This window comes from Apus apus, chromosome 4, assembly GCF_020740795.1.
Source record: "Apus apus isolate bApuApu2 chromosome 4, bApuApu2.pri.cur, whole genome shotgun sequence".
NCBI classification, from domain to species: Eukaryota; Metazoa; Chordata; class Aves; order Apodiformes; family Apodidae; genus Apus; species Apus apus.
In genome coordinates this window covers 39,419,777-39,442,129 of record NC_067285.1, presented here as the reverse complement: position 1 = coordinate 39,442,129, position 22,353 = coordinate 39,419,777, and the positions used below count along the sequence as shown (strand labels likewise).

The 22,353-nt window shown below is 61.5% G+C and overlaps 3 protein-coding genes across 8 annotated transcripts in view; all 3 read right to left on the bottom strand.

Annotated features, from left to right (window-relative positions):
- The window catches only part of WRN (WRN RecQ like helicase), a 128,795-nt gene that overhangs the window by 5,742 nt on the left and 100,700 nt on the right, over positions 1-22,353 (bottom strand). The window lies entirely within an intron of this gene.
- On the bottom strand, positions 1,526-14,797 carry PARM1 (prostate androgen-regulated mucin-like protein 1). Its single transcript, XM_051619498.1, has 4 exons — positions 14,735-14,797; positions 3,035-3,646; positions 2,024-2,102; positions 1,526-1,881 (listed from the first exon to the last, which is right to left on the bottom strand). Exons 1-4 carry the CDS (start codon positions 14,793-14,795, stop codon positions 1,797-1,799), a joined length of 837 nt encoding a protein of 278 aa, XP_051475458.1. The 5' UTR covers positions 14,796-14,797; the 3' UTR covers positions 1,526-1,796.
- Positions 9,355-13,577, bottom strand: LOC127384693 (calcium-binding protein P-like). 6 transcript variants are annotated; one of them, XM_051619485.1, is made up of 3 exons: positions 11,870-13,577; positions 11,210-11,605; positions 9,355-11,143 (listed from the first exon to the last, which is right to left on the bottom strand). In XM_051619485.1, exons 1-3 carry the CDS (start codon positions 12,119-12,121, stop codon positions 10,724-10,726), a joined length of 1,068 nt encoding a protein of 355 aa, XP_051475445.1. In that variant the 5' UTR covers positions 12,122-13,577; the 3' UTR covers positions 9,355-10,723. The 6 variants fall into 6 exon arrangements, with proteins under 6 accessions (XP_051475445.1, XP_051475448.1, XP_051475444.1 ...); XM_051619488.1 differs by having other exon boundaries at positions 9,355-11,341; positions 11,540-11,605; XM_051619484.1 differs by adding an exon at positions 11,639-11,836 and having other exon boundaries at positions 9,355-11,605; positions 12,001-13,577.

Genomic DNA, 22,353 nt, shown 5'->3' with positions numbered 1-22,353 from the left:
CAGCTCTGCAGGTGGGGTCTCACCAGAGCAGACACACTGGAGGGAAGGGATCCATCCAGAGGGACCTTGACAGGCTGGAGGTGGGCTCATGCCAACCTCATGAAGCTCAACAAGGTCCAGTGCAAGGTCCTGCACCTGGGTTGGTGCAACCCCAGGCACAAATTGAGGCTGGGGGGAGAATGGCTGGAGAGCAGCCCTGAGGAGAAGGACTTGGGGGTGGGAGGAGATGAGAAGCTCGACATGAGCCACCAGTGAGGGCTGGAGCCCAGAGGGGCAATTGTGTCCTGGGTTGCAGCACAAGCAGCTTGGGCAGCAGGGCCAGGGAGTGTCAGACCCTGCCTGCAGAGCTGGCTCCAGCTCTGGAGCCCCCAACACAAGGACATGGAGCTGTTGGAGCAAGTTCAGGGGAGATGATGGGAGGGCTGGAGCAGCTCTGCTCTGGAGACAGGCTGGGAGAGCTGGGGTGTTCAGCCTGGAGAAGAGAAGGCTCCAGGGAGACCTTAGAGCACCTTCCAGGGCCTGAAGGGGCTCCAGGAAAGCTGGGGAGGGGCTTGGGACAAGGGCAGGGAGGGAGAGGACAAGGGGGGATGGATGAAAACTGGAAGAGGGAGGTTGAGGTGAGACATGAGGAGGAAATTCTTGGCTGTGAGGGTGGTGAGAGCCTGGCCCAGGTTGCCCAGGGAAGCTGTGGCTGCCCCATCCCTGGAAATGTCCAAGGCCAGGTTGGATGGGGCTTGGAGCAACCTGGGCTGGTGGGAGGTGTCCCTGCCTGTGCAGGGGGGTTGGATCTAGATGACCTTGAAGGTCCCTTCCCACCCAAACTAACCTGTGGTTCCATGATCTGCTCACAGCAGCTCCCTGTTGGTTGCCCTCCCTACAGCAGCAAAGATTCTGCTGCTCCAGGACTTCAGCTTCAGCCAAGTGGTACCTTGGAGGAAAAAAACCCCTGAAGAACCTCACACCAGACAAGTCCCTCCTTAGGAGCAGGGACAGGAAATGCTGCCAGCAGGTGCAGCTCTCCCCAGACCCATGAGGTGCTCCTGCCTTCTCCAAAAACCCCTGGAGAAAGCTCAGGTGTGCCCCACCTTGCTGAGGAGCTGTAGGGACTGCCCCACCACCCCCAGGTGATGGGGAGCAGCTCTGGGTTCCCCCCCAAACACTCACAGCATCCTTCAGTGACCGTTTCTTCACGTTGCTTTTCACTGCCAAGGGGGGGGTGGGATTAAGCTCAAGATGGAAGCAACCAAGCAAGGAGGTGCAGGTTTGGGGTGGACACCCCCTCCCCAAACCAGCCCTGCCACCACCACCCCCACCCCCCCCCCCCAGCTTTGCACACCAGCAGTTGAACCTACAAACCAGGGAGTTTAAAAACCACCTGCTTGTCTTTTAGCAGCCAAACCCGTTGGGGTTTGGTTTTTCTCCTCCTCCAAGGATTGACACCAAAGCTCCAGAGCAAGCAGGTGACACGGGCCACCTCTCTGCCCAGGAGAGCTCAGGTGGGTCAGTCACCTTCTCCCAGGCCGTGTTTGGGAGAGAGAAAAAAAAAAAAGCAACAATTTATTGGGAGGAGTGGGGAAAATAATCAGAATAATAAATCAAAATGAAGCCAAGAGCTTCTGCACAGGAACCTCTGCAGGAGAACAGAGCCATGAACCTCCATCCTCTTGGTGTCCTCTCCCCGGGGGTTGCCCCTGCTTGTCCATCTCCTCCCCAGCAGATGTTCAGCTCCAGAAGGAAGTTCTAAGTTCAGGGCTTTCATTCCTGGAGGTTTTTGTGGGGTTTTGGCTTCCTCCCTGCTAGGAGTCATCGTAGAGGGGGTTGTTGTAGTTGCCCCAGGAGCCCTGGTCGTGGTCATCCAGCAGGCGGCCGTAGGAGGAGTGCCTGCCAGGAGAAGACAACCCCCCCCAAGTGTCACCTTGGTTGGCTCAGTTGGGGTGGGGGGGTTTCACTGCACATCCCAAGGGCTTTGCCCTTCAAATGCAAGAGGCCTCACCCCCCAAAAAAAAACCCAACCCAACCTCACCTGATCTTGAGGTAGGTGGCCACGGTGAGCACCAGCACCACAGCCACGATGACGGTCACGGTGATGGCCACGATGCTCCCTGGGGAGGGAGGGTCCATCAGAAAGGGCTCAGCCCACCCATCCCCCTCCCCACCAAACATCCCCCCCCCCAGTCTTATTTTTTTGGCCGTGACTCCCCCCAGAGCAGGTGGATTTGGGCCAAAAAAAACACCACAGCTGAGCTCCGAGGAGCGTAGGGATGATGCTCCTGGATGCTCCTCCCAGCACCAGGGAGCGTCTCAAGCTGGACAATGCTCCAGATTCCTCCCTTTTCCTGGCCTCAGGAAGCGCTTGGAAGGTCTCTGAGGTTGGAGAAGAGGACACGTGGAAGCTCAAGGAGGTCTCCAGGAGGGAGAAGATAAGCTGAGACCAGCCCAACTCGGGCTGCACCCATTGACTGGGGTCAAAACTTGGAATTCAGGACTTGATTCACACTTCTGGGCAACTGAGGTTTGGTATCTCCTGACTTGGTCTCCTCCAGTGGAGCAGAGGCCACAGGCTTCTCCAGGAAAGCTCTCTGATGGTTGAGCACCTCTTCCCTTCCAACCTGGAGGGGCTGCCCCTCCTGTCTAAGCACCTTGAGATGGACATTATAGCTGCACCTATCCAGCACCCAAGAGCACCCCAAAACTTCCAGGAGCCTCCAGACCTTCTTCCACACCTCCAAACCACATTGGAGGACCCCCAAAACCTCTGAAGCCCCCCAAAAATGCTTGTCCAAGACCCCCAAAGGACCCCAAGACCCACCTTAGATCTCCACAGAACCCAACCCCCCACCCCAAGGTACCTCCAGACCTTCTCCCACCCACACCCCAAACTCGAAGACCCACCAACATCTCCTCCTGGACGTTCCTAAGACCCCTCCCCCCCAATAAAAATGTTCTCCTGGAGCTTCCTGAGATGCTAAAACTCTTCTCAAGACCCTTCTTCAGATGCCCTCGACACCCGAGGTATGTGTAGGGAGGTGCTCACCTGCACTCAGGGCTCGTGGGACCTCTTCCATGGTGACACCCGTGGGGAGGGTGGTTTTGCCAGTGGCCATGGCCCCAGCTGCAGTGGGACTCAGCACAGTCACTGGGGGGGACGTTGGCTCCAGAGCCAGGCTTGGGGCCACGGGCAGTGTCCCCAGGGAAGGGACATCCTTGCTGGGTGGCTGGGTGGTGGTGGCCGGGCTCAGGAGGAGAGGTGGTGGGGACAGAGCCATCCCAGGGGATGAGTGCAGGTCACCGGTGGGGCTGGAGGATGCAGGGGGAGCTGTGGGGCTGGAGGATGCAGGGGGAGCTGTGGGGCTGGGAGCTGCCCCCGGATCTGCTGGCTCCATGGTTGGTGGCACCAAGCTGGGCTTGAAGGCTAGAGGTGGAGTGTCATCTGTGGTGGTGGCCAGAGGGGTGGAAGTGGCAGGAGCAGGGGACAGTGGCTCTGCCCTGGTGCCGTTGTGGCCACCCCCCTGTGCTGGCATCTCATCACCTCCAGCAGGTCCTGTGCTGGGGGCATCTCTGGAGCTGGGTCCTGCTGCTGTCCCCTCCGAGGAGAAAGGGGGGCTGGTGGGGGTGAGGGACACTGCTGTGACACCGTTGCCCAGGCCTAGGAGGGAGAGGAGGGAGAGGTGACCCCAGGGAAACCTTTGCAGGAACCTGGGGAACACCAAAGGGTTTGGGAAGGAAGCTGGAGGAGGAGGAGGAGTTTGTTGCTTTGAACCTGCTGAGAACCACCTCAAAGAGAAAGGAGAGAGAGAGAGGGGAGGTTCAAACCAGACCAGGTGGCCCAGCACTGCTTCTCCCCAAGGCTGGGGTCCCCCACCAGCTTCCCAGCACCTCCTGCCCACAGGATCCAAGCTCCTCCTCAGGATCAAGCTCCTCCTCGGCAGCCACCAGGGGATGGTGACACCAGCCTCTGTCTCCTCCCCTCCTTTCCTGGTGCCTTCATTCCTCCTCCTCCCTTTCCCCAGCTCCAAGAGGAGCCATCCTTCCCCCCCCCCCCCCCCCCCCCCCCCCCGTTCCCACCAGCTGGGGCTCTGCTCCCACCCCATCTTCCTGCTCTCCAGGGCTAAACTGGGCCAGCACCAGCAGCTCCCTTGGCACCACGAGGCAAGAGGGAGGACACGCCAAGACCAAGTGACACTTGGGGCGGGGGGGGAACTTCATTCCCATGTTTTCACTTACTGACACCCCCCAGAGCATCCCAAGCCCAGCACTGGGGAAGGCCAGAGGTTGCTCCACCAGCACCTCCTGAAGAAGGAGCCACAATGAAGCCCTTTGGTTGAGCACAGAGGAGCAAAACAACACCCCAAAAATGCTGGTTGGTGGGAAACCTGGAGCCCAGGTCCCACCTCAGCTCCAGGGACAGGAGCTTGGTGAGCAACAAAAGCAGTGAGAGTGAAGACAAGCCCCATGGTAGCTCTCCACCAGCAGGAGCTTGCAGGTCATTGCTGGTGGGCACCACCAGGCTCTTCTCCTCCTCACCAAGGCGCTCCCCAAGGAGGTGTCATCAACCATCCCCCCCCAAGTCTAACTGAAAAGCCACCCAAGGAAGCAAGAAGGGACCCAGCTTGGCCCAGAGATGTCTCTGAGATGGAGCAGAGCTGCTGGTGACCCACCAAGTGACTCTGGCTGCCCCAGACACAGTGGGGTGTGAAGCAGCTCTGCTCATGGAGCCAGGCTGGGAGATGTTGGGGTGTTCAGCCTGGAGAAGAGAAGGCTCCAGGGAGACCTGAGAGCACCTTCCAGGGCCTGAAGGGACTCCAGGAAAGCTGGGGAGGGACTTGGGACAAGGGCAGGGAGGGATGGGATGAGGGGGAGGGATGAAAACTGGAAGAGGGAGATTGAGGTGAGACATGAGGAGGAAATTCTGGAGTGTGAGGGTGGTAAGATGCTGGGACAGGTTGCCCAGGGAAGCTGTGGCTGCCCCATCCCTGGCAGTGTTGAAGGGCAGGTTGGATGGGGCTTGGAGCAGCCTGGGCTGGTGGGAGGTGTCCCTGCCCATGCAGGGGGTTGGGACTGGATGATCTTTGAGGTCCCTTCCGACCCAAACCCATCCCATGATTCTATGGCTCTGGGTCTTCCCAGCCACCAGTGCAGGTGGTCCAGCACTCAACCTGCAGACCCTCCCTGGAGAACAGCAGAAGGGACATCTCAGCTACAGACCTCCAGCTCCCAGGCATGGAGGACACCTTCCATGAGGGCATTTTCTGCCTAGAAACCCCAACCACACACTTGGCCAGGGATCTAAAGCCAACTCTGGGACGTGGCTTCTACCAGAGCCCAAGACATTGAGCAGCACACGCCCCTGGCAGCTTTGACCCCCATTTTTTTTTTTCCTCCTGGTCCTGTAGACACCCCTGTCGTGGACCCCAATTCCCAAGCAAGAGGGGCTGGGAGGTGGGATTGAGACCACGGATGCTCTTCTGTCAGAGACAAGCACCTGGAGATGCCTCTGAGCTTTCACCCATCCTGGAGCACAGAAGACAGGAGAGGAGATGGAGGACAAGGTGGATGGGGCCTGGTGACCAGGCAAGCCACCTGGCTGGCTTTCCACACCCGTGGTGATCTTCAGCTGGGGGATCCAACACCTCTACCTGCATTTCTGGGGAGTGATCCTGTCTCCATCCCACCTTGGCACTGCAGATGTGGGGCTTCTCCAGCAGGTCAGGCACTCTGGGGCTCACAGCCTCCCCCCCCCCCCCCCCCCAAGCACAGCAGGACCTTCCCAGGGTGGGAGCACCTTGGAAACCTATTACCTGCTTGTAGAGGTAGGTGTTTCCAGCCTCTCTTGGCCACAGGCAGCTTCCCACCTCACACCAAGCCCCACCATGTTCCCTTGGGTTAGGAGAGCTCTCCTGTCCTGCTTCAGGTCGGGAGGCAAAGCCAGCAGGACCTTTGAGAAGCTGGCGATGCTGCCAGGCAGGATGAGTCAGGACATTCCTGCTGACATCCCAGGGGACTAAATCCAGAGGCTGAGCCAAAGCTGGAGGCAGGGAGAGGGCCTGGCTCAGCCCTCCCAGCCAAGCAGGTCACGAGCAACAGGGACATCTCCCAGGAGAGCAAGCAGGGCCACACTGCTCAGCTCAGGCTCCCTCTGCTCCTGCTTGGTCATCACCCCACCAGCCAAGCTTTGGCTTCCAGCTCAGGGGTGCTGCAGAAACCTCTGCTGACAGAGCCCCTGCCAACCTCCTGCCCCACCAAGCTGCCCCCTCCAGGGGGTCAGCTGGGAGCCAACACCTGCCCCAGGGTTTAACCATCACCCCACAGCAGGTCACCTCCTCGCCCACGAGCCACGTGAGGAGCCCAGCTAGGATCCCAGAAGCCCTGCAGGCTGCTTCTGAGCCAGGTCAGGGCAAAAGGGGACACCAAGGACCTGGCTGAGGACCCTCTTGGCTGCTGGCTCCTCACACTACAGCACCAGCTCAGCCTGTCCCCAGGTGGCTCCTCTGGGTGGCCAGAGGAGCACCCAGCTGATCTGCAAGCCCCGTCCTCCTCCAGCACACCCAGAGGGAAAAAGAAGGGCCAAGGTGAAGGTTTCCTTGTTCCTCCAACAGCTGGTGGGTCGGAGCTGCAGCTGGGAGCAGTGCAGCCCCCCTGGGAAAAGGGGCATAGCCCCCACGGAGAGCTGCTCGGCATCCTGTGCCTTCCAGAAACCCACCAGAGAAGGGCTGTCAGAGGGGAGGGCAGCTCTCAAGAAACACCCAAGCCCAGCTCAGCCCTGAGGAACTCACCCACCCACTCACCCTCGGGGCTGCTGAGCACCCAGCTGGGAGCAGAGGCACCAGGAGCCCCCCAGGAGCAGCAGCATCACCTCCCAGGAGCTCCCAAAGGTCTTTTCCTCCCCCCCCACTTGTCCTCCTGGCCAAGGAAAGGAAAGGCCAGCTCCTTGGAGATCAAGCTCCTTGCTCTCCAGGAACATTGTCCCAACCCAAGGAGTGAACCACCTGCCTTCTCCCTTCTTCTGGTCCCCCAGCTTTTCTACCCAAGGGTGAAGGTCCCAGCCTGGCAGGAACTGAGCACTTCCCACCTTCTGCTCGGGAAGCAGCCGACCTGAGCCAGGCTGGTGACCTCTCAGCCAAGGCCCTTCTCCAGCAGAAAGCTTTGAGATCCTTCTGGCAGCAGGGAAAAAACAAAACAAACCAAACCAAGAGAGCAGCACCAGCTGGAGCAGCAAACAAGCCCCCACTGATAAGGCAGAGCTGGAGCTTTTAGAGCTTCGTGACTCATCACATCTGATGCAACCACCAGCAGGTCCACATGACCTGACCCACATGCAGCTCAGCCTGAATCAGCTCAGCCACCCCAGCTGCAAGCAGGTTGATGCTCCTGGAGCAGCCCAGGGGGAAGACAGCTTCCCTGGCATCTCAGGATTCCTTTCTCAGGAGCTTTTCCTGGCTCTGCTTCCACAACAAAGCCAACCCCACCTCCCAAAGGAGACGTGAGAGATGGAGAACAAGCCACCACAAGGAGGGAGGGGGTTCTGCTGGGCACCTCCAGGAGACCCTGCACCAGCTCAAAACCTGGTCTTGAGGAACACATCCAACTTTCTGGGTCTCCTTGGGGCAGGAGAAACCCAGAACCACCTCACGACAGGCCCGCAAGGTGAAGCCCAAGCAGATGAGGGTGCTGGGACTGCCCCAAAAGAACAAAACACACCAAGCTTGGAAGCAAAAGGATGGAAACATCAGCCCAAACCAACATCAGACACCACCAGAGGAGAAACCCTAAAGAAAACACCTCCTCCTGGGGACAGAAGAACCCACCACAGAGCTCAGACATGAAGTAGGACCCTGAGCTTATCTAGAAGCCCTGGCCCAATGGACTGAGGGTGGGTGGGGGGGTCCCAGGTGAGGCTCACCAGGGCCATGAGGGGCAATTAGCACAATTAGGGGCTCCAACAGAAAAGCTGGAGCTGTGTCTCCTTCTTGGCCAGGCTTGAGAAGATGGCAGGCAAAGTGTGATGAGTAGTTATTAAGGGATGGGAATCGTGGTGAGGTCTTGCCAGGGGGAGGTCTTCTTCCAGAGGAACAGCTGGACCCCAGCATTCCTGGGGTGTGTGTCTTGCTCTGGGGGATGTGCTGGGTGGCTCACAAGCTTTCTGGACCTCCTGCAGGTCCAAAGTTGTGCTGGTCCTCTCTGAGTGAATGAGGACAGAGCCACTCTGGCTTGTCCTGCACCAGGTCTCGGTCCATTAGTTTGTGGACTGATGCAGAGCAGTAAAACAACTGATGCTTCAAGATGCTCCTCATGAGCTGCTGGGCTTGGGCTTTTGGCTTCTGTGGTTGGGATTTCCTCTCCCCTCTGCTGGTTTTGTGCAGTTCCCTTCCCCCCTGGCACATCTTCAGGGGGGACTTCCATCGTGCTGCTGCTCAGCTGCAGAACTGGTGGCACCCACTTCTTGAGGGCCTCCTTGGTGATGGCCAGAAATGACCCAAACTGGTTGTTTGCTTCAGGTTCAACTTGCCTTTCAGGCTGCCCTGGGCTGCCTCACCTTCCCTGTCACCATGTCATTTGGGCTTTGGTGTTCCTCATCTTCCCCCACCCCCCCCCCACCCCTTCTCTGCTCAGAAGGCCCCACCTGTGGTAAACAAAGGTCTGAGGGATCTGGAGGTAGCACAAGATGAGGAAGAAGGGTGATGGGCTGGTTGGGTTGGGTTTGGAGCTTGTGTTCCTGCTTTCCCCCGCCCCCCCCCCCCCCAGGGCACTGCTGCAGAGCCCTGCCTTGTTCTTCCCCAGGAATGAGGAGGGTGGATGCAGGGATGAGGGAGCAGCTCCAGGTTTCCATCCCAGCTCAGGAGGAGCAGCAGCAGCAGCCAGGCTGGGCCTGGGGAATGGCAGCTGGTGGGGATGTGGTGGCTCTTTGTGTCTGGAGCAAGCCTTCATGGAATGGTTTGGGTTGGGAGGGACCTTCAAGGTCATTTAGATCCAACCCCCCTGCCATGGGCAGGGACACCTCCCAGCAGCCCAGGCTGCTCCAAGCCCCATCCAACCTGCCCTTCAACACTGCCAGGGATGGGGCAGCCACAGCTTCCCTGGGCAACCTAGCCCAGGCTCTCACCACCCTCACACTCCAGAATTCCCTCCTCATGTCCAACCTCAATCTCCCTCTTCCAGCTTTAATCCATCCCCCTTGTCCTCTCCCTCCCTGCCCTTGTCCCAAGCCCCTCCCCAGCTTTCCTGGAGCCCCTTCAGGCACTGGAAGGTGCTCTAAGGTCTCCCTGGAGCCTTCTCTCCAGGCTGAACACCCCAACTCTCCCAGCCTGTCTCCAGAGCAGAGCTGCTCCAGCCCTCAGATCATCTTCGTGGCCTCCTCTGGACCCTCTCCAGGAGCTCCACCTGCTTCCTAGTGCCCTGTAACCCTGGTAGCAGCAGCAGCAGGAGCTGGATGATGGGCTGGCCCTTTGCTGCCTGCCCACCTCCTGCTGTGTCCCCTTCTTGGTGTCAGGTTGGTGGTGGTGATGGTACAAAAGCAGCTGTGAGAAGAGGAAGGACCCAGGGGAGACAAGCAGGGCCCAGCAGCACCAACAGCTAAAAGGCAAAGCTCTGAAATGACCGTGGTGGAGAAGCCAAGGCCACCAGATCCAACAAAGCTGCAGTTGCTGTGGTTTCCTGGCAAGCTGAGCTGCCTCCTTGCCTGCTCAGCTTTCATGGTCCTTAAGTGCTTTAGGTGGAACTGTTCCAAAGCCTGAAGCTTCCTGCAGCTGAGAGAAGCTGGGCTGTCTCCATGTCTCCCTCACCACCCAGATGCCCCGTTCCTGGCCCAAACAGGGGACACACCCCATAGGATCTCTCTTGGCAGGGCCTCTCCTGGAGGATGCAGCTCCCTGGTGACCCATCAGCATCTGTCTCCCTGGATGGAGAGGCTGGAAGAAGAGCTCCTGTAGATGCTCGGCCTTGCAGCAGGCAAGAGCAGGATCCCCGTGGCCAAACGCACCTGGGGACAAGCTGGCAAAGAGGGGCTCCAAGCAAGGTCTTCACTGGGTGGTGGGTTATGGGCTGGCTAGGGAGCAGCAGCTGCTCTTCTCCAACCTGCTGCACGGGAGGAAGAAGCCGAGACAGAGCCTTGGCTCACTCTGCCACCCACGTCCAACCTCGAGGAGAGCTGTCCTGCTGCTCTTGAGGAACCAGGTGGACACCTTCCCTCTCCTGCAGTCTCTGCCCTCCCCAGCTAACACATCATGCCAGCTTGGAAAAGAAATGGTCCCCGTGGCCACCTCCTTCCTGGCCTGGGGTTGGGTGTCCTCCTTCTTGGGCCAACCAGCTGCCCTCCATCTCCAAACCCACCCTTCACAGCAGCTTTGGGTGGCTCCACCACCCTCCACGCGGTGCAAACCTGGACTGAGGCTCGCTGGGTTTTTCCAACTGATGGAGCTTTTGGCCCCAAAGTTGAAATTCGAGCAGAAAAGGAGCATTTAGGGGATTCTTCTTCTTCCTTTCTGAGGGTGACCGAGCAACCTGTGGCTGCTGGTCAACCCGGGCAGCCAGAGGTGTCTGATGAGGACCTGGGGTGGGAAAGCCACCATATTCCTGGACAACCTGGGGTGAGAAGCCACTGTCTTCCTGGACAATCTGGGATGGAAAGCCACAGTCTTCCTGGACAATCTGGGGTGGGAAGCCACTGTGCTCCTGGACAACATGGGGGGGGAAGCCACTGTGTTCCTGGACAACATGGGATGGAAAGCTACTGTGCTCCTGGACAACCTGGGGTGGAAAGCCACTGTCTTCCTGGACAACCTGGGATGGGAAAGCCACCGTGTTCCTGGACAACCTGGGGTGGGAAAGCCACTGTGCTCCTGGACAACCTGGGATGGAAAGCTACTGTGCTCCTGGACAACCTGGGGGGGGAAGCCACTGTGTTCCTGGACAACATGGGATGGAAAGCTACTGTGCTCCTGGACAACCTGGGGTGGGAAACCACCATATTCCTGGACAACCTGGGGTGGGAAGCCACTGTGCTCCTGGACAGCCTTGGGGTGGGAAGCCACCATGTTCCTGGACAACCTGGGATGGAAAACCACTGTGTTCCTGGACAGCCTTGGGGTGGAAAGCCACCATATTCCTGGACAACCTGGGGTGGGAAGCCACTGTGCTCCTGGACAACCTGGGGTGGGAAGCCACTGTCTTCCTGGACAACCTGGGGTGGGAAGCCACCGTGTTCCTGGACAACCTGGGGTGGGAAGCCACTGTGCTCCTGGACAACCTGGGGTGGGAAGCCACCATGTTCCTGGACAACCTGGGGTGGGAAGCCACCATATTCCTGGACAATCTGGGGTGGAAAGCCACTGTGCTCCTGGACAACCTGGGGGGGGAAGGCACTGTGCTCCTGGACAACCTGGGATGGAAAGCTACTGTGCTCCTGGACAACCTGGGGTGGGAAGCCACTGTGCTCCTGGACAACCTGGGGTGGGAAGCCACCATATTCCTGGACAATCTGGGGTGGGAAGCCACCATATTCCTGGACAACCTGGAGTGGAAAGCCACCATATTCCTGGACAACCTGGGGTGGAAAGCTACTGTGCTCCTGGACAATCTGGGGGGGGAAGCCACTGTCTTCCTGGACAACCTGGGGTGGGAAGCCACTGTCTTCCTGGACAACATGGGGTGGGAAGCCACTGTCTTCCTGGACAACCTGGGGTGGAAAGCTACTGTGCTCCTGGACAACCTGGGGTGGAAAGCCACTGTGCTCCTGGACAATCTGGGGTGGAAAGCCACTGTGCTCCTGGACAGCCTGGGGTGGAAAGCTACTGTGCTCCTGGACAATCTGGGGGGGGAAGCCACTGTCTTCCTGGACAACCTGGGGTGGGAAGCCACTGTCTTCCTGGACAACATGGGGTGGGAAGCCACTGTCTTCCTGGACAACCTGGGGTGGAAAGCTACTGTGCTCCTGGACAACCTGGGGTGGAAAGCCACTGTGCTCCTGGACAACCTGGGGGGGAAGGCTCTGTGTTCCTGGACAACCTGGGGTGGGGAAGCCACTGTGTTCCTGGACAACCTGGGGTGGGAAGCCACCATGTTCCTGGACAACCTGGGGTGGGGAAGCCACTGTGCTCCTGGACAACCTGGGGTGGGAAGCCACCATGTTCCTGGCTGGCTGTGTCCCCTGGGGCTGTGCTGGCAGGCTGTCACCTCTCCTGGTGGCTTGGCTTGCCAGGTATGATGAGGCTGCTGGGTGGCGTGGGAGCTTCTCCTCTCTCAGCCTGAGCTTTGCCCTCCTTCAGAGCAGCAGTTCCCCCAGCACCAGCTCTTTCCTGTTTCTCCTGGACCTGAACAAAACCCCTTTGGATACATCACCTGACACCTCGTGCCAGGCAGGCACGTGTTGTGATGTTCTGCTGGGCTTCGTCACCCTGCCCTGCAGGAGAAATCAGCTGGCAGAACTTTGGGCTGGCAGCTGGACCAGGAGAAGACCTTTTCCCAGGTGGGACCTCTCCGAGGTGGTTCCCAGGAACGCTGTGAATGACCAGCAGCCCTGCCCGAGTGACACCACGCCCCAGCTAATGAATTTGCCTGCTAATTACTGCTGCTGGGTGGAGCTTGCCTGGCTCCAACTGGCTTCAGCAGAGGAATTTCTGAGCATCCTCTGGGAGGAGAGGCCAGAGCTGCTCCTCAACTTGGTGGGGCTGGGAGAGGGGAATGATTAACTCCTGCAGCAACCAGGCCTCAGAGCAGGAGAGCAGGTTTGCCTTTACACCCGGGGTAAGGAGTAATCATGGGCTAACAACCTGCTGGAGAGGGATGCAATGACTTCATGAGGTGGCTGGCAAAGCCCAGCCTTGTTTTACTCCTGCCCTGTGATGTCCTCTCCACCACTAAGCCCTGAAGAATGAGCTGGGAGCAGATTTGAATCGTGCCTTTTGTGTTTCTCATGGGTCAGGTGCAATGGATGTGTGTTATTGAAGTCTTCTGTCCAATGGGAGAAAGGCTGGAGGCAGCATCCCAAAGATTTGGGGGGTTGCTTGGGAAGCAGCCTGAGGGCTGTGGGACTGTCCTCCAGGGAAATCTCCCCTGGCTTGTCTGCCAAGCCCTGCTGGCACCAGTGGTTGGGAGAGGGATGGTGGTGGGAACAGCCTGGGAAAAACCTGCCTCCTGACCCCAAAACTGGCTCCCAGCAAAGGCTGGGCTGCTTTGGAGCAGCTGGCCAGGGTGGTGGCCAAACCCAGGCCAGGCAGAAGCCCACGAGCAGCCTCCCCATCACCCCTGAGGAGCAGAACACACAGGTCCAACTCCAGCCCTGTGAGGTTGGGAAGGCGCAGGAACCAGAACTTGTCAGTCCCTGCTTCACAAGGGGAAGGGGTTTTGCTGGCTGGGGTCACTGAGGGTCTCCCAACCAGCTTGGTGTGGTCCAGGAGGCTGGTTTGGGGTGGTGGCAGGGGGCCAGAGACCTCCCCCCAGCCTGGTCCCTTCCCAGGCCAAGGCAGATGTGACCACCAGAAGCTGTGCCCGTGCTGTTCCTCCTCCTGTCCCTCAGGTTCTGCAGGTGTGGGTGTGCCTGGTGCTCCTGAGAGAGCAGCTCCCCGTGAGGTTCACCCAGTGAACCCCCCAGCCCAGGCAGGGGGGGGGGGGACACAACCTGTGCCTGCTGGCACCGGGCAGTGCTGGCTGAGCCCTCTGCTCTGACACCTCCTGGGGTGCGGGGGGGGGGGGTGTGGATGTCAAAAGGGGGGGGGGGGGGGTCTGAGGGGAGGGGGGGGGGGGGGGTCTGGGGTGTGGGAGGAGGACCAGCTTTGAGGTGGTCGGGGGAACTGGAAGGTGCTGGGAATGCAGGAGGCTCTGCTGAAGGCTGGGGAGGGAGGGGGAAGGTCCTTCCAAGCAGGGGCTGTGGTGGGAGGGGGGGGGGAAGGGGGGTGGGTTCCTGAGGAGATGCTGGTGGTCCCCAGAGTTGTGTGTGTCCCCCCCCACGTGGCCTGGCTGGTAGGGACCCCACTGGGGACCCCTCTGAGGGGCAGGGGTGGAGGCAAAGAGGGGGGAGTGGGACTGGGAAGGGGGTGAGTGGGATTGGGAGGGGGTGTTAGTGGGACTGGGAAGGGCTGAGTGGGATTGGGAAGGGGTGAGTGGGACTGGGAGGGGGTGAGTGAGACTGGGAGGGGGTGTTAGTGGGACCGGAGGGGGGTGAGTGGGACTGGGAGGGGGTGAGTGGGACTGGGAAGGGGTGAGTGGGACTGGGAAGGGGTGAGTGGGATTGGGAGGGGGTGAGTGGGATTGGGAGGGGGTGTTAGTGGGACTGGGAAGGGTGAGTGGGACTGGGAAGGGGTGAGTGGGACTGGGAGGGGGTGAGTGGGACTGGGAGGGGGTGTTAGTGGGACTGGGAGGGGTGAGTGGGACTGGGAAGGGGTGAGTGGGACTGGGAGGGGGTGTTAGTGGGACTGGGAGGGGTGAGTGGGACTGGGAAGGGGTGAGTGGGACTGGGAGGGGGTGTTAGTGGGACTGGGAGGGGGTGAGTGGGACTGGGAGGGGGCGAGTGGGACCGGGGGTAGATGAGTGGGACCAGGGGGGGTCATTTCTCCGGGGACCCCTTCTCCGAGTGCCTCGCCGTGTTGTCCCGGCGCCGGGGACCATCTCCCCGCATCCCGGGACCCACCGCATCCCTCCCAGCCCGGGACCCACCGCATCCCTCCCAGCCCGGCACCGGGGGAGGGGGGGGATGTCCCCAGCTACCACCCCCCCACACCCACCCCCCCAGGGGTCCCTTTACCTGCCGGCAGCAGCAGGAGGGCGAGGAGCAGGCGGCAGCAGCAGCCGCAGCAGCCACCCATGGTGCGGGGAGGGACGCAGAGCCCGGCCCGCCCCGGGTCCCCGCAGCGCGGGCACAGCGGCACCTGCCGGCACCGGCACCGGCCCCGGGACACGGCGGGACACGCCGGGAACCCGGTGACACCGGCCCCGGGACGCGGTGACACCCGCAGCGGGGCTGGAGCTCCAGCCCAGGAGCCAGCGGGGAGGGGAAAGATCAGCTCATCCCAACCCCCTACATGGGCAGGGACACCTCCCACCGGCCCAGGCTGCTCCAAGCCCCATCCAACCTGCCCTTGAAGATGCCCAAGGAAGGGGCAGTCACTTTGAAGACTGTCTAGGTGATCCACTAGATGTTCCCATCCAACCCAAACTGTCCATGGTCTAAAGAACTTCCAGTCTCAGCCACGGGCAGGGACACCTCCCACCATTCCAGGTTGCTCCAAGCCCCATCCAACCTGCCCTTCAACACTGCCAGGGATGGGGCAGCCACAGCTTCCCTGGGCAACCTGTCCCAGCATCTCACCACCCTCACACTCCAGAATTCCCTCCTCATCTCCAACCTCCATCTCCCTCTCCCACTTTTCATCCACCCTCCCTCACCCCATCCCTCCCTGCCCTCATCCCAAGCCCCTCCCCAGCTTTCCTGGAGCCCCTTCAGGCACTGGAAGGTGCTCTAAGGTCTCCCTGGAGCCTTCTCCTCTCCAGGCTCAACACCCCAACTCTCCCAGCCCGGCTCCAGAGCTGCTCCAGCCCTCCCATCATCTCCCCTGAACCTGCTCCAACAGCTCCATGTCCTTGTGCTGGGGGCTCCAGAGCTGGAGCCAGCTCTGCAGGCAGGGTCTGACACTCCCTGGCCCTGCTGCCCAAGCTGCTTGTGCTGCAGCCCAGGACAGGGTTGGTTTCTGGGCACCAGCATCACCTTGGAGCTTCTCATCCAGCATCACCCCCCCCCCGGAGTCCTTCTCAGGGCTGCTCTCAACCCATTTTCCACCCAGCCTCTAATCCATGCTTGGGGTCGCCCTGCCTCAGGTGTAGGACCTTCCACTTGGCCTGTTGGACTTCATGGAGTGGGGCCCCTCTCCATCCCCAGATCCCTGGGGGTGACCTCCTGGATCCCTGGCAGGTCTCTGACCCCAGGGGGTGGCACCAGGGGAGCACTGGGGCTGCCCTGGGGCACTGCCCCTCACCCCTCTCCTTCCTCAGGGCCACACCAGCTCCTCCCTGAACATACCTTCAAGGAATAAATGCTCCCTCTTACCTTGCCAGGACATCCCCGGGGCCCCAAGAAGAACTCAGGGAACCCAACCCCACCTGGGACACAGCAGGAGGCACAAGTCCCAGGGTTTTTTTTTTAACCTCTTCTCCTCCTGGGGAGCACTTGGCTGCTGGTGAAACCCTCCTGACTCACCTCCCATGGAAACGGGGGGGCCAGCAAACCCTCTTGGTGGCCCAGCTGGCTCTAACTGGGCTCTGCTCCCTGCGTGGGCTCCTCTGGGATGGATCCTGGCTCCTGGCCTGAAGCAGCAGGGCACAAAAATCCCAGTCAGCTGGTGTTCCTGGAGCTTCCAGGACACCGACTGCCTGGCTGCACCTTGGGTGGCACCTCAGCTCTCCTTGAAACCTTTTCTCTGCTTGGAAGGAGGAGAAAAGAATCCTCTTGATCACTGCAGGGAGCTTGGCCCCGTGGGAACTGCACCATCACCTCCCCACCTCTGGTCTCCCACCCTGCTTTTTGTCTGCTTGGGTTTGGGGTTGGTTTTTGGGGTGTTTTGTTTTTTTTTTTGGCAGGTTTCCACGTGCAGGAGGTTTTTGAGGACACAACATCCACAGTCATCCCTCCCCACTGGGGGGTTTGGGTGGAAACCCTCTGCCTGAGCTGGGTGCTGGGGATGCCAAGGACTGGTCTGTGGGAGACCCGGAGCATCTGGTGGTCAGGGGAGTGTCCTCAAGGCTTCCTGCTGCTCACCTGTCTGGTCTCGTTGGCAGAGTCACCTCTGTGTGGCCACCTCAGGAGGGTCACACCTGCCTGGCCATCTCTGCACGGCCACCTCTGCCTCATCTCAGCAGCATGGCCACCTCTGCCTGGCCTCACTGGGTCACCATGACGTGGCCAGCTCTGCCTGGCCACACCTGGGGGTGACATCTGCCTTGTCCCCCCCACGGAAGGTGTGACACTCACTGCTCTGGTTTGGTTTGGTGGGTTATTTGGTAGCAGGGGAAGGGCCCCAGGGGAGGCTCCTGTAAGAAGCTGAGAAGCTTCTCCTGCTCCAAAACCAGCCAAGGAGCCATCAGAGGGACAAGAGATGAACCTCTGCCATGAACATAGGAGAGATCTGAGGGAAGAGCTGAGCAGAGTGAGTAGGTAGAGAGGAAGAAGAGCTGAGCTGGAGAGGGGAGAGGCAGTGCTGGGGTGAACAGTGGATGAGAAGGAAGGGGAAGAAGGTGCCCAAGTTTCCCATGGTGAGATGGCAGCTGTGCCCCTGCACCCATGGAGGAACATGGTGGAACATTCCCTGAAGGAGCCAGGAGGGGTGAACTTGGATTTGCTGCCTGTGGGCTGGGATGGTGCAGCTGTGGAAGCCCCCGGGCCAGGGGAGGTGCCTGTTCCTGAAGCCCCCGTGACTCTGTGGGAAGCCCAGGCTGGAGCAGCTCCGGGCCTGGTGGGAAGGACTCGTGGAGCAGAGGTTGGTGGAGGACTCTGCCATGGGAGGGACCCCGTGGGGAAGCAGGGAATACTGTGAGGAATCCTTCTCCCTGAGGAGGAAGGAGCAGCAGGACCCACCAGCCTGTGAACTGACTCTAAACCCCATCCCCCTGTGCTGCTGGGGGGAAGGAGGGAGAGAAACCAGGAACAAAGGGATTTGGGTGGGAAGAAGGGGGGGGAGGGGGGGTAACACATGCAAGCCCTGCTCTGTGTGTGTCTGTGTCCTGGGTGTGTTTGATTAGTGTGACATTAAATTGTCATTTTTCCCCAAGTTGAGTCTGTTTTGCCCAGGACCTCAATCAGTGAAGATCCCTCCTTGTCCTTGTCTGGCCCCATGAGCTTCCAGTTGGGTTTGTCCTCCCCATCCCAGGGTGTGGGTGAGGGGGGGAGTTGGGTGAGTGGCCACGGGGCTGGTTCTTTGTTGTCGTGTTGGGCCCAAACCAGGACAGTGAGAGCAGAGGACACGTGGCCAGGAAGAGGTCCCTTCTTGGAGACACCTGCTGCCAGCCTTTCCCCACTCCTGCTGGAGAACAGAAACCTCAGCCTCTGCTGACATCAGCCCTCGGGGCTCCAGCTCTTTCAGAACCTCCCTGAAGATGCTTTCCATCCCCAGGTTTATCCAGAGAGATGCTGAAGGGCTGCTGTGCTGGACCTGGTGGGGTTTTTTTGGGGAGCCAGGGCCACAGGAGCTGGTTCCCCCCCCCCCGGGTGGTGGCCAAATGGAAGGGCTGGGTGGCCCCCAGGGCCTGCATGAGCAGCTGCCAGCGGGTGGCTTGAGGTCACCCCTTCTTTCCAGTCCTGCATTTCCCCTCCCCATCAGCTCATTTCATGCCTACTAATGACACAGAGCAGGCAGCAGCCCCCCCAAACCTCCTCCCCACCTGCACCCTGCCAGCAGCCCCCCCAAACACACCCCTCCCTGCCTGCACCCTGCCAGCAGCCCCCCCCAAACCTCCTCCCTGCCTGCACCCAGCCAGCAGCCCCCCCAAACCTGCTCCCTGCCTGCCCCCAGCCAGCAGCCCCCCCAAACACCCCCCCCTGCCTGCACCCAGCCAGCAACCCCCCCAAACCTCCTCCCTGCCTGCACCCAGCCAGCAGCCCCCCCCAAACCTCCTCCCTGCCTGCACCCAGCCAGCAGCCCCCCCAAACACACCCCTCCCTGCCTGCACCCTGCCAGCAGCCCCCCCAAACCTCCTCCCTGCCTGCACCCAGCCAGCAGCCCCCCCAAACACACCCCTCCCTGCCTGCACCCAGCCAGCAGCCCCCCCAAACACACCCCCTGCCTGCACCCAGCCAGCAGCCCCCACAAACCTCCTCCCTGCCTGCAATCTGCCAGCAGCCCCCCCAAAACTCCTCCCTGCCTGCACCCTGCCAGCAGCCCCCCCCAAACCTCCTCCCTGCCTGCACCCTGCCAGCAGCCCCCCCAAAACTCCTCCCTGCCTGCACCCTGCCAGCAGCCCCCCCAAACCTCCTCCCTGCCTGCACCCTGCCAGCAGCCCCCCCAAAACTCCTCCCTGCCTGCACCCTGCCAGCAGCCCCCCCAAACACACCCCTCCCAGCCGCACCCAGGGATTGCTCCACGCCTGGCAGGACGGGCAGGCTGGAGGGGACACACACACACCCGTGGGAGGTGACACGCGTGGGGTGGGGGATCCACGGAGGAGGGGTTTGGGGGGGGGTGGGTCTGGGCAATCCCCGTCCCGCCGCGGGGTGGGAGCCGGGCAGCTGGAGGAGGAGGAGGAGAAAGAGGAGGAGAAAGAGGAGGAGAAGGCGGGCGGCGGTGCCGGCAGCGGCCGCCCCGGTCCCGCCCCGTCGGGCAGCGGGCACCGGGCAGCGGGCACCGGGCAGGCAGCGCTCATGGAGGCGGCGGCGGCCCCGGCCCGAGGCCCCGGTACCCTGCTGCTCTGCCTGGCCCTCGCCTCCGGTAAGCACGGGGCAAACACCCCCCCACCCCTCCCCCGCCCCTGATCCCGCAAGCCTCCCGGTCCCGGGCTGTCCCTGCCCCATCCCGCTGCTGCCCGGTCCCAGGATGATGATCCTCCCTTGGTCCCATCTCCCCTGCTCTCCCAGTGCCTGGGCTGGTGCTGCCTGCTCCCCATCCCGCTGCTTCCCTGTATCCCCCCCCATCCCATCCCATCCCATCCCACTGCTCCCCTGTATCCCCCCATCCCATCCCATCCCATCCCGCTGCTCCCCTGTATCCCCTCATCCCATCCCATCCCATCCCGCTGCTCCCCTGTATCCCCCCATCCCATCCCGCTGCTCCCCTGTATCCCCCCCCACCCCCATCCCATCCCGCTGCTCCCCTGTATCCCCCCCCACCCCCATCCCATCCCACTGCTCCCCTGTATCCCCTCCCATCCCATCCCATCCCATCCTATCCCATCCCATCCCCCTGCTCCCCCAGTGCCTGGGCTGGTGCTACGTGATCCCCATCCCGCTGCTCCCCTGTATCCCCACCCCCATCCCACCCTATCCCATCCCATCCCAGTGCTCCCAGTACCCACCCCCAGTCCTATCCCACTGACTCCCTGTGTCCCCCAACCATCCTATCCCAAATCCTTCCCCCCCATGCTCAGCCTCGTGTTTCTCCAGTCCCATCCCAGTAACCCCTCTGTGTCCCCTAGACAATCCCTTTTCAATCCTTCCCCTGTACCCAGCCTGGTGTCTTTCCTGTCCCTGCGCTCCCCAGTGCTTCCCTGCCCCTCTCCATTGCTCCCCCAGTTCCCATCCTGGGATGTCCCACCACCCCAGTGCTTCCCCGTGCCCGTGCTAATCTGGCTCGGAATCCCTGAATCCCACTGGGCAAGGGTGTCCCGGCTGGAGCCCGAAACAGGGCTGGGATGTTTTCACCACCCGTCCAAGGGACACTGCTCACGGATGCCCAGATCCTCCGGCAATGCCCCCCAACCCTCGGGGGATGCAGGTGGAGCCGGGACCTCCTCAGGAGTGTCCCAAGTGTTAGTTCCCAAGTGTGCGGGAAGCAGCTGCCTGAGCCAGGCTGGCAGGAGGTAACCACAGGTAGAGCTGAACATCAGCTGGGCTCGGTGATACCTCCCTCCCCGCCCCCCCAAGAAGAGAGTGCCAGCCCCGGGGGTTTTGGGGATCCTTCTCCTCCACCCGGAGCAGTTTGGGTTTGGCTCTTCGGTGACAACAACGCCCGGCAAAACCTGCCAAACCTGCGCCGGCAGGAGGAAATGGGGGGTGGTTGGGGTGCCCGTCGGGCTCCTGGGTGCTTGTTCTCCTGCCATTCAGGCTTTCCCGGGGGGTGCGGAGGGGGGGGGGGGGGATGTCGCTGCAAAACAACCCCGTGTTTGGGGTCCCTGGGTTACCTCCAGCCGCAGCCTCCAAGAGCAGGGCCAGGCTCTGTGCACGGGAGAGCTGAGGTTGCTCTGGACCTGAGCGGGTGCTGAGATCTGGGTGTCGGGGTGTGTGGGGGGGGGGGGGGTTCACACACACAGACACACACACACCCCCCCCTTCCCCCCCCAAGCTGGCAGTGCCACCAGGGCCGTCCTCACCGAGGGGTTGCCAGCCCGGAGGATGCCAAAACTCCGCATCTGGTTGCAATAAGGGGTGGAGATCTCGCCTTGGTGGGGATCTTTCCATGCAGCCCGGCTCGGCGGGGGTGAAGTCAGCCTCCCCGCAGCTGGCTCCCCAGGGGGCAACCGCCCCGTGCCTCATCCCCTGGCTCCTGCCCGGCTGCTCCCACCCTGCTGCCCCGGCCAGACCGGCTGGTGGGATCCGTCCCCTTCCCGACGGGACTTTGAGGGGGATGCTGGGCTGTTGGGGAAGCCCTGGAGGAGGCTCAGCCTCCTCGCAGCTCCGTCACCCCGTGAGCGCGGCGGTGGCTATATATAGGCAGGAGGGACGCTGGTGCTGGGAACATCTCTGCCAGGAGATGGGGGTGGGGGGGGACACGACCACACACCAAGCAGCCCCTCCTCCTGCCGCTGCCAGGGTGACGAAGGGAACAGATGGGAAGGAAATAAGCACCGGGTACCAGGCTCGGCTGCCCAAAATCCCCCCCAAACACACACACACACACACTCTCCAGGAAGCCTCGATGTACCCCAGCTGCAAAGCGCACCCACTGGGGATGGAAACATCCCCCCCAACCCCACCTCAGCCTGTCGGAGCCACCCAGCGCCCTGCTCTCACTTGGCAGAACCTGTCCCGGCTCCTCTGGGTGCCACCGCAGCAGCGGGAGCCCCCGGGGAGGGCCGGGCTGGGAGCAGGGCCCTGCTGAGTCAGGGCTGGTATGCCAGCGATCCGGTTACTGCCACCGTGACGAGAGGGGCTGAGCCGCCCTTGGTTTCATCCCCGTGGCCACAGCCAGCCCGGTGACCTGTTTCCTCCCTCCTTCTGCCACGGGGCATCCCATCGGAGATGGGATGTTGCCACGGGGGGGGTTTAGGACCGGCCCCCTGGAAAGGACTGGTGGGCGCTGAACGGCAGCCCTGCCATCTCCTCCCTTCCCACCTCCTGGAAGTTTTCCAGCAGCCCTGAAACCCAGGATCTCCCGAAAGGGCTGTGGGAGCCAGCAGGGGATCCCTGGGGATCCCTCCCTGGGGAGAAGGAGCTGCTGGCTGCCCATAGGCAGCCTCAGACCTGCCCCACTCTCTCCCAGACCCCCCAGCTGGGGCGTTGGTGGGTGGAGGATGCAGGGTGGACCAGCTCCCCCTTCTCCCCAGGGGAAAAGCTGGGAACGGGGGGGGGGGGCCATGGATGCAGCTGCAGGGCCCTTGGCCGTTCCCTCACCCTGGGAGCTAAGCCGGGGGGGTGCCAGGCCCCCTTCTGAGCTTCCCCCCCCCCCCCCCCCTTCTGCTGCCTTTCAGGCTTGGCCTCTCTCAGTGGCGTGGGGGCCGACGCCA